This window comes from Culex quinquefasciatus, chromosome 2 (genome assembly GCF_015732765.1).
Source record: "Culex quinquefasciatus strain JHB chromosome 2, VPISU_Cqui_1.0_pri_paternal, whole genome shotgun sequence".
NCBI lineage: Eukaryota > Metazoa > Arthropoda > Insecta > Diptera > Culicidae > Culex > Culex quinquefasciatus.
In genome coordinates this window covers 98,259,679-98,271,439 of record NC_051862.1, presented here as the reverse complement: position 1 = coordinate 98,271,439, position 11,761 = coordinate 98,259,679, and the positions used below count along the sequence as shown (strand labels likewise).

At 34.5% G+C, this 11,761-nt stretch overlaps 1 protein-coding gene across 4 annotated transcripts in view; it reads left to right on the top strand.

Annotated features, from left to right (window-relative positions):
* The first annotated feature begins 2,361 nt into the window (after nt 1-2,361).
* LOC6050587 (rho GTPase-activating protein 26) overlaps nt 2,362-11,761 on the top strand; it is a 90,078-nt gene continuing 80,678 nt past the window's right edge. For 2 of the 4 annotated variants that reach the window (XM_038251201.1, XM_038251198.1), the window contains exons 1-2: nt 2,362-2,549; nt 5,156-5,719. In XM_038251201.1, the coding sequence (XP_038107129.1) occupies nt 5,557-5,719 (163 nt within the window). In that variant the 5' untranslated portion in view covers nt 2,362-2,549; nt 5,156-5,556. Of the gene's footprint in view, nt 2,550-2,779; nt 2,864-5,134; nt 5,720-11,761 lie in introns of those variants that run through there. The other 2 variants (XM_038251199.1, XM_038251200.1) reach the window with 2 other exon arrangements.

Here is an 11,761-nt window from a genome sequence, read left to right as displayed (position 1 = left end):
CGGATCAAAAAGTCAGATATGGCAATCACCTTATGATTTTTCTTCATATTCAAGATATCAACGAATGTACTAAAATAATACTGGATTTTGGATTTCTTATGGTACCAACATTCCCCCCCCCCTCCCCCTCTCCATCGTCTTTTTATGATTTGGTTAACTATTCCTCTTGGAATGACTGAATACTTCAACGGTGAAATTACTTTCTATCGTAAAATTTCACATGCGCTTGCGTGCTATCTTGTGATCCGTCTGCTGAAAAAGATAGGACGTGTCACAAGATAGCACACAAGCTACGATGTGTATCTGCGTGGAGAATTATTGGAACAAAGTGATGTGGGCAGTGATAAGCATATTAGTTAATGAGCAATTGCAAACATTTCAATGAAAACCGTCATCAGGGGTGACATTGGGACTGGTGGGTGAGATACAGTCATACAAAATTGCTAAAATTTGTATGACCCAATCTCACCCCAGACCTAATGTCACCCCTGAAGACGGTACATACTTTATTTTTGGTACGATAGATTTTCTTGTGGGAATCCTAACCATGCAAGATCTTTTTTCAACTTTCCCAAAAAGTCTTCCTAAAAGCAGTTTTTACCTTACATATTTTTATGTGTAGCTTAGTACATAAAAAGCAGAGCAGACCTTGGCTCGAGTCGTGGATGAAGAGAGGAGGGACGATGGGAAAAAAAAATAAAATTCAAAACTTTATTCTCAACTTTTTAAACGTATCACAAATTACTCTAATTAATAACTCTAATGCAAAAGAAAGTTAATGATTAATTAATTTTGTAGATGACGATCTTTGTTTTGCACCCTAGTATTTGGGGAATATTCGAGAGGGGAAGAAGATGAAAACTTGAAAGGAAATTTCCGTTGGCCTCAGCAAAAATCTAGAGTTTTTTAAGTCCTTTAATTTATTGTGTTTCATATGTTTATACGACCTTTAAAAAACTCTAGAAATGTCTTCTGATCTTTTCCTATTAAACTACAGATACTTCTAAAATGTGCACAGTTAAAATGTTATGATAATCTCATAGAAGCCAAATAACACTTTTCCTCAAATACACAAATTTTGGAACACCCTATTAACTGGACCACCCTAACGTTTCTACTTTACTGACCCTGATCAACTTTCGGAAGATGACAAAGCTATTATTTTAAAGTGTGGTATCTACGAATTTTGTTTAACAAAATTTCGGTTATGGAGCATTGTGATATGGTACCACCCTAACATTTTATTTATTAAACTATAAAAAATGGTATAAAAAATACAATTTCAGCAATTGAAAAAAATATTTCAAAATAATATTTTATGAACCACCCTAATGTACTTAGATTTTAATTCATGAAAAAATAAATCTGGAGTTTTTTTTTTTGAAAAGGTCTAATATACCAAATTTCCAGTTTTTGCTTTTTGGGTGTTTTTCAATACCCCTGACTTAAGGCGGTTTCAAAAACACCCAAAAAGCAAAAACTGGAAATTTGGTTTATTGGACTTTAAAAAAAAAACTCCAGAAATGTATTTATCAAATTCAGCTGCCCAGAATTACCCTAATATTTGGTAGAATACCTGACATTTTTTAATTTGGTCACACCTTTGTTCGGAGAGTATCCACTGTGGGCCACGCAGACAATTTTTTTAAATTGATTTAAAAAATAATTTGAAATCCTTTGCAATCGTGAAAAGGGTTATTGTGTTCCGAAAAATAAGCTTTATCGTTGTCAACAATAATTTCAAAAATTTAAACTTAATATTAGGACCCATTAAACTATACTGTTTTTTTAAAGCTTAAAAGCTTTGCCCAGGAGAGTGAATGGGTGAGTTTGCAATAAACTTAGTGCTGTTGCAATCTTTATATTAAAGTGTATTCAATAATAAATTATTCGTCGCCAACCACATATTGCTACAATTTAATTTTTGACCGTTTTCTTAATGGCTTATCTCATGGTTCTCGTGCTAGTTTATGCTGCAGCATAAAATGAGCGCATTCAATGCTAGGTCTGCACTTCCACGCAATGTTGCGTGAAAGTTTTACACATACTACCTTCAATTCGTTTGTGTTTGTGTGCTGGAAATCGATGGCGGACAGTGAGCATGGATGCCAACTGGTTTTTTTTTTTAATCTAGAATGTATCGGTATTTTTTGCATTCATTGATGTTATTTTTGAAACAAGATTTGTGTTTAGTTGTGTTCTGGTATTAAAAAAAAGTTATTAATTTAAACCAATCAAGAGCTTTGCTGATAATAGGATTTTCAAATTCGATATCGTATGGTAACGAACAAGTTCAACAGTGTTTGCTGCCATCACTGCCAGTAAAAGTGACGTTTATGCTTCATTCCTTCACCGTCGCCCTTTTGCGCCAGTCTGGGTTAGTTCGTGGTCGGATACGCGAGTGTTTTCAACTTTGCTCCGCGCACCTTGCGTACGTGTTGTTTTTGCTGTTGCTGTTGTTGGTCGTCGTCGCCGTGGTACGCGCCGCGCGCCTCGTTCGGTAGACGAATAACAGGAGTGGAAAGGGGCAGAAGGGAGGAAGCAGGAAGGTGTGTGATGTTTTCACAAATTTCGCTATCCTAGCGGTGGCTTACTAGGATCAAACTGTGTCCTTTCGGGCGCTGAACAGTGCGTCCATCGGATGTGATGAAGAAAAGCCTACTTTGGTTGTGATTTAGTACCGATATTGAGCCTCCACAAATCGATTGCTGCGATTTGCGTGCGTGAATCATAACAAAAGTGGCAGAAAAATTCCATCGGAGTGTGTGTGTGCGCCTGTGGAATCGGATCTTGGCCCTCGCGGAGGCTGCGGTGATAGAGAGAAAGAGAAGAAGTGCCCGTTTGAGCTTCTTTTTCTTCTCCGGTGTGTTACTGTTATTGTTATTGGGCTCCTCTGTTGTTGAAGTTGATGATTTTAAAGTGATCGAATCGGGGGAAAAAATATGGGGAGCCTCATTCGTAAGTGTTGCCAGATTCGGAAGCAGAAGGCTGTGCGGGAAGATGCAGTTTGAAGTCCGTCTGTGATGCAATTTGAGATTTGGGTGCATTCCAGTGCATTCATTGCCGGATTTGAAAATATTTAAGGATCGATCCATCGGAAGTTCTGAATTTGATTGTAAGAGCAAGTGCCCTGAAACGTGTAGACAGGTGTTAACTTACAGGATATCGTTATTAAGAAGTCAAATTTTTATGTCGTAGACATAACCGGAATAGCGTAGAGTACTTGGCTTTCATTGAAAAGGCCCTATAAACATACTACATCCCATAGCTTATAGAAACTTTAAACAACCTTTCCATAATATGCGAGAAGTCAGAACATCCACATTCACGCGCAGCGTAAATCGCTCAAGTGTTCATGCATTGGCGTTTGACGACTCGACTTGACGACTTGTTGATCCCATTAAAAACTATGGTTAAAATAATACGTAAAACACTATAATGATTATTTCTCTGGAACTAATTTTGGAAACGCTTAAAAATTTCAGTTTTTTAAACTTATAAGTGTTCTTTGTGAAAAAAGTAAAAAAAAAAACATATAAAAAGTAGTTTTCACAAAATTTACTAATTAGGTTTCACACCGTGACGTCATTTGACAGCTCGTGTGCACTGTTCACATGGTCGATACATTCGTCAATTTTCGAGCCCAATTTTCATTTTTGTTTTTCAGACAAAGAGCTATCAAATATCAGACTTTAAGTTCCGACTTTTGAGTTAAAGTTTAATTGAAAGAACGGATCAAAATTTACATAAAAAGTCTTGCGATATAATTCTGGAACGATACCTTGTGCACGAACTTTCAAAGACTTCTGAGTATTTTTTTAAAAGCAATCCTTAAACCTTTCTTTTGTAGGAAAGGTAAAAAATCTAGATTTGAATACTTTTCAAATCTGTTTCAGGGTAATAGAATACATTTTCTTTAGTTTTAATTCCATGTCATTTGGTCTTAAATTTACTGAGACATAAACATTTGAAGATTACGGGTTCCAAAATCGAGTGCCACGATACAGAGTAGAAAAAGTTTACTTTTGAAATAATTGTGGTATTTAACATAAATCATAGTAAACCATTGTTACTCATGATCATTGTTTCACTAAGCAACCACTGATACAGTTGACATTCTGGAGAATGTTAAGAAACGGGAACAAGCATAGAAAAAAAAATAGATTAAAAATGTTTACTCAAGCAACGCAATTGGTAACTTTGAGACAATGTTGTTTAACTGATTATGAATGATATGTTAAAGAGGATCGAAAAAAATGTCCAAGTAGGTATGTAAATTATTTCAAATTAATTTTAAACAAGGAAGAGATGTGGTATTTAGCATAAATCATAGTAAACCATTGTTACACATGATCATTGTTTCACTAAGCAACCACTGATACAGTTGACATTCTAGAGAATGTTACAATGATAAGTTGAGTGCTGGCGAGAAATATTTGTCCTTAAAAAGTTCACAAAATATAATTAAAAAAGTAGTAATCTAGCTGCGTGTAAAAGCTTTAGGTGTATAATAAAGTTATCAATATTTTATGTTTTTTTTTACTTTTTTCATAAATATGTAGAAATATGTAGACCATCAGTATGGGAAACATACTTGACAAAAATGTTAAGCACATATATGCATTTATTCTTTATTTTCTACATCGGACTGATGACCGAGCGGGCTAAGGCGCCAGTCCTTACTTTTGTTACTGGGTTTGCATTTGAATCCCGCGGTTGCAACTTGTTTTTGTGATTACAATATAAAGTGTCTTTTTCCACAAACGTGATGTGCATGCTTTTACATGCCATTTTACAATCGGACTTTTTTATGGAAAGATAATTCGTAAAGTTGTTCCCATTGCCATAATACCATTTCGTAACATTCCACATAAGTGTTCGAGAGAATCGACGATGTTTTATAACTACCATTCCTGCAAAAGGCCTGAATTTTCATGTCTTACAGAATCATCTTTTTTGCCGTTAACTATAGTTGTGTCCTGATAAGAAATAATTGAACTATTCTGGATCAATACTTCTAATAATATAAACTGAATTTTTGAAATTAAAGGCTTTCAAAAAAACATAAAAAGTTCTTAGTCTGGTAACATTTACGAAGAAGTGCCTCCCTAATACGATTTATCTCAAATCTAAGTGTATTGGTTTCATTCCTCAGGAAGATAAAAGTTTTTCGATAGTGTACTGTTGATTGCAGCAACTGTGAACCGAGAAATGACGGCAGAACAAGTTTGTGAGTGAGTTTTGTTTTTTTTTGCGGAATTTATTGGTTCGTGAAGCTCGAGAAACTCGAGCTCGTCCAGTGCGGGGAGTGATGGCGTAAATAGCGTTTCGGCTGAAGTAGGAAGAAGAGGAAGAAAAAAAGTGTCCAGATAAGATAAGCAACATTTGCTTAAGCTGTCACCATTATCGTTATCATTTCGGCTGGTCGGTTGCCGGTTGACGGCCCAATACGATACGAGAAGGTTGGATGTGTAAATAGCAGGAGGGCTAGGGCTAGGCTAGAGAGTGAGTGTGAGTGAGTTTGACATTCCCGGACACGGGAAAGCTGCCAGAACCATGGTGATTGGGAAACTGCAGCCGCTGGAATTTACGGACTGTCTGCTGGACAGTCCGGAATTCCGGGAAAATCTGAACCAGCACGAGAAGGAGTTGGAGAAAACTAGTCAGCAGATCAAGCGGATCATCAAGGAGGTGAAGGACCTGTTGGCGGCAGCTAAAAGTGAGTATCGATTGGGATTTTTTGATTCTTTTCACTCCAAAACTACCATACAAAAATGACTCAAATTGTGTGAATTACCAGTGTGATTCGGATGACCCCCTTTCCGGGGGTACCCTTTTATGATTGGCTGTCCGTTGTACCAATAACAAAAGTCACTTAGCGTTCGGTAGTTAATTGTCACGTCATGCAATTGTGCCGTTTGATATCCATCACACAGTTGTTGGCGTTGGTGTGATGCGGCGCCGTCACTCTGGTGGTGTGGTCGCTGCTTTTTGCCAAACCGGGGCCCGATTGGAGTTGCTGCTGATTCAGCACTCTGAAAGTCAATCAGTTGGGAATCGAGAATGGCTGATTGTGTGGGTTTTGGTGGAAGATCCAGGGTTCAACACTTGGAGGAGAACGTCTCAAATTTCTCGCTGACGAAGAAATGGCAAGATGGCACGAAAGCGCTTTCGAGTATATGCTAATCAATTTTGATTTGGATGGATCAAAGTAGAGCTATTCAGTGAGAGAACTTCTCGGTTAATAAATAAGCGTTGATTTTTGAAAATATCCTGAAATATCAGAAAATAATCTGACAATTTGTAGACCGTCAGCGATTGCACAATTACCTTGAGTTATCGTGCTATCTTGTCGCATGTCGATTTTGGACCAAATTTAGTTAAGGACACCATTATCCCTGGAGATGGAGCCACACGTTGCCGTCGTTTCAGGGCTATTTGCAAAGATGGTTTCCGATGTTGATATATATCACACATTTATTTTATATTTATATACTTGTGTTGATAGAAATCACAACTATTGTACTATGTAAAATTGCAAGATATTGATTTTTTTTATTTGCATCTCAATATTCTTGTTTGTAAAATCTGCTTTGAACAGGTTTTAATCTTTTTGATACGTCGTTAGCTTAGGTAGAAATTCATAAAGCACAGCAACGCTTACACAAAACAGTAAGAGAGGCCTCTTCTAGGCATTGTGATTTTTTTCGTTTTTTTCAAAGTGGGTGTTAGGTTAGGATTTAGAATTTTGATAAATTAGTTTTGTTGCAAGGCACTCAGAATAGTTAGTATTTTTTTGTAACTTTAGGTTGTTTAATAGTTCCAGACTCCATCTGTGTGTAAGTGAGTTAAGTAATGCTTTCAGAATCTCTGATTTCAATTTATGTGGTATGCTAACCATTCGGAATAGTCAAAAAAATCCATAGAGTCTCGATCAATCAGTAATGAAATGATATCGGACAAAATTCGTGAATCTGTTGAACTAACGGTTTTCGGATTATGGTTGTATCGACCATTGTTGCGAATCGAGGATCTACTGGAGTTTTGACGATCAAATGGAGCCTAACATTTCAAAGGGACACATGGTTTTTGTGAACAGGGATGTATCTCTCTCACTCAAATGACAGTTTACATAATGTATGATAGGGATACACTCTTGTTTGCAGAGCTTCTGTGCCCTAATGAAATGGAAGGCACGAAATCCGTAATAACAGTTCAATGGAGCGCGTCTGCATTTGTGGACAGACAGTCTATCCCTTTCGCTCAAGTGACAGTTCACGTCAAGTAAGAGGGGGATAGACTGCTTGTTTACAAATGCAGATTCGCCCTATTGAACGGTTACTACGGAAATAGTCGTCTTAACAACGAGTGTTCAACTTGTAAAGTATGAACTGTTCAGTTATGTTTATTGGGTTAAAAACAAGGTAAAGGAATGTTTGGCATTTGGGAGTTTGAGATTCAAGTTTCTTTCAGAAAGTTTAGTTTAGGTTGTTGATAAATGTTTGTTTTCCGTAAATAATAGATTGGACTTTAATCAATGGTTAAACTGGTCGAAGTGTACTATTTCATTTGCACATCTGCTTCTAGTTGTTATGTACGATAAGACTACTGACAGACGCGACAGGACGGGGCCCAGAAAAAAATGCATCAAGATTTATATTCCATAGACAAGTTAGTTTTCATCTTTCGGATTCCAGTTTTTTTTAAATTTCCTTTGAATTTGAAATACATCATAGGTGTCCTTTGTATAAATCTCCGATTATTTACATTTTCTTATTTAATTAACTAATAATTCAATTTCTTCCGGGCCTTTTTACTTTGAATCATAATTTCAGATTTCCTTTATTCAGTGTTAAACTTAGATTAACGTAACTGCTTAAGTCATCCAAGTTCTTACTACTCACACCTACACTAATTTTCTTTCACCTTCCCCCTCCTGATCCTCTATATCTTCCGGTGGTGTTCATTTGGTATGCAATACTAGTTCGGCCACTACCCTATTTTCCACAAGAAACCGGACTTGGACTGACTTGAGGCCGCGTCCCCCACCTTGCTCCGTAAAACGAAAACGAAAACGAAAACGAAAATTTAGTTAAGGACACCATTATGTGCAGCTATCAATGTCTTACCTTTTGACCTTCAAAGTTCTCCAAAATTCTATTTTAATCCTGAGATATTCAACAAAAATCGTATAAACCCCGTAAAATGTTGTCACTCTTGTAATCACGTATACTGTTAAAATTTTGTATTATAAATCAGGACTCTGGAAAACAATTGTAATACTATCAATATTTAGAACAGTTTGGGAAGTATCAAAAAACTTAATATAATTTTTCAGAAGATTTATTAAAGTCAAAGAAATTTAATACGCGAATAAAAGTTTCCTTTTTTTAAATTTAGATTCCTAATATAATTGGCTCAGATCTTCCAGCTTATTTTCAAAGATATCAATTCAAATCATCATAATTGGGCCAAATTTGAACTTCAAAGGTCAAAGGTACCAAAAGATGCGTATTTCAATTACGAAAATTTTGGTACCCTAACATGTATAGGTAATCGCTGAAATGTTCAAGTTATCGCAGTTTTAGTGCAAAAAGTTGATTTTTTCTCGTTTTCGTCATTTTCCCATTTTTGCGCGTGGCGTGTCGAAAAACCCAGTTTTTATTTTCAAAAAATCGTATCTTAGAGTATCGAAAACATAACTTCATCATTTTTTGATATGTTATGTAAAATTTTCCGAGGAATCCGATAAAAATATTTTCAGACATAGGCTCTTTGGTCCCGAGACCTTCAAAACAGCATTTTAAGTTTTCAAACGACCTTTTCAAATGTATTGGCTAGATTTTTGGAACTTTTTACTATTTTTCTCAAATAGATAAACTAATCTCCTTTCTTTTGCGTCTAAGACAGCTAAAATCGGATGAAATGTCGCGGAGTTATGATTTTTTGAAAAAGGTGGTTTTTGCGAAAAATGACGAAAATAGTCATTTTTGGACCACCCTAACACGGCGTATGTCACCCTAATGTCCAAACAAAAAATACGGGTCTAATTATTTCGGCCAAGGAGCCCCCAGAAAAATTTTGAGCCCGATCGGAAGACTTTTTTTTTTGAATCATGCTGTTTTCGTGGGGAATTGCTGTATGAAGGTATGGCACGGGGAGAGGGCATCAAATACCATTATTTACACTTATAATTTTTTGCTTCCGCCTCGGGATTCGAACCGGTGAATTCTGGATTGTGAGTCCAGCGTGCGGTTTATTTGATAAATATGTTTTGAAAGGAATTTGAAAAGAACAATTATTGACAGTCAAGTTTGAACTGAGGAAAACCCGGAAAATTATTCAAGTTATCCCTTTAAAATCAAACTGACATTTAAATAAAAATGTCTAATTAGCAAAAGCTTTGGCCCAAACAAAAAAGCAACTAAAGTTATGCGAAAAATTCCGTACAAAAATTCCGGCATGTTAAAAAATCAGTACGGTAAGGAATAAATCCGTACAGTTGGTAGCCTTAGGCATGGTCTATTTTTGAGAAATATAATTTGATTGGGTCAATATGTTGAATTGAATGAATTTTGTTATTGAAACTGAATTTGTACATGCCCATCTAAGCGGCGTTATCTACTTGTATGTTACACATTTTACAAGCATTTTTTTCAAAAGTTTGTCCATATCATTTTCCATACAAATTTGGCAGCTGTCCGTACAAAAATGATGTATGAAAATTCAAAAATCTGTATCTTTTGAAGGAATTTTTTGATCGATTTGGTGTCTTCGGCAAAGTTGTAGGTATGGATACGGACTACACTAGAAAGAAATGATACACGGTAAAAAAAAAATTGGTGATTTTTTTATTTAACTTTTTATCACTAAAATTTGATTTGCAAAAAAACACTATTTTTATTTTTTTTTATTTTTTTATATGTTTTAGAGGACATAAAATGCCAACTTTTCAGAAATTTCCAGGTTGTGCAAAAAATCATTGACCGAGTTATAAATTTTTTAATCAATACTGATTTTTCAAAAATCAAAATATTGGTCGCAAAATTTTTCAACTTCATTTTTCGATGTAAAATCAAATTTGCAATCAAAAGTACTTTAGTAAAATTTTGATAAAGTGCACCGTTTTCAAGTTAAATCCATATTTAGGTGACTTTTTGAAAATTGTGGCAGTTTTTCATTTTTAAATTAGTGCACATGTTTGCACACTTTTGGAAAAAATATTTTTGAAAAGCTGAGAAAATTCTCTATATTTTGCTTCTTCGGACTTTGTTGATACGACCTTTAGTTGCTGAGATATTGCAATGCAAAGGTTTAAAAACAGGAAAATTGATGTTTTCTAAGTCTCACTCAAACAGCCCACCATTTTTTAATGTCGATATCTCAGCAACTAATGGTCCGATTTTCAATGTTAATATATGAAACATTTGTGAAATTTTCCGATCTTTTCGAAAACATTATTTTCAAAATTTTCAAATCAAGACTAACATTTTAAAAGGGCGTAATATTGAATGTTTGGCCCTTTTGAAATGTTAGTCTTGATTTGAAAATTTTGAAAATAATGTTTTCGAAAAGATCGAAAAATTTCACAAATGTTTTATATATTAACATTGAAAATCGGACCATTAGTTGCTGAGATATCGACATTAAAAAATAGTGGGCTGTTTGGGTGAGACTTAGAAAACATCAATTTTCCTGTTTTTAAAACTTTGCATTGCAATATCTCAGCAACTAAAGGTCGTATCAACAAAGTCCGAAGAAGCAAAATATAGAGAATTTTCTCAGCTTTTCAAAAATATTTTTTCCAAAAGTGTGCAAACATGTGCACTAATTTAAAAAAATGAAAAACTGCCACAATTTTCAAAAAAGTCACCTAAATATGGATTTAACTTGAAAACGGTGCACTTTATCAAAATTTTGCTAAGGTACTTTTTGATTGCAAATTTGATTTTACATCGAAAAATGAAGTTGAAAAAATTTCGATTTTTTGAAAAAAATCAGTATTGATTAAAAAATTCATAACTCGGACAATGATTTTTTGCACAACCTGGAAATTTCTGAAAAGTTGGCATTTTATGTCCTCTAAAACATATATAAAAAAAAAATAGTTTTTTTTGCAAATCAAATTTTAGTGATAAAAAGTTAAATAAAAAAATCACCAAATTTTTTTTGCCGTGTATCATTTTTTTCCAGTGTAGTCCGTATCCATACCTACAACTTTGCCAAAGACACCAAATCGACCAAAAAATTCCTTCAAAAGATACAGATTTTTGAATTTTCATACATCATTTTTGTATGGACAGCTGCCAAATTTGTATGGAGAATTATATGGACAAACTAATGATGCAAAATGGCTTCTTTGGGCATACCGAAGGCACCAAAAAAATTTCAGTCGGATTAAAAAATACAAAAAAAAAATCGAATGACCGAAATCCTAGAGAACTGCTCATAAAAAACATGAAATTCTAAACTTTTCAAAAATTTTACATTTAATGGTTTCATTCTATCTATTTTCGCTTTTTGTTTTTTTTACAGTTTCAATGAAATATTTTAGCTTTTGTAGTCATTTCATATAAAAATATAAAAGAAATAAATTAATAAGAATTTTATGATTACTAACATGAAATAATTTGAATCACATTGGATTAGAAATTAAGATTCATTGAAATTCCGAAGCATAACATAGAACAAAAAACAACAATTTTTAATATTTTAAACTTGCTAAAAACTGTTGATCTTGTTCAGATTGAAGTAAAGATTA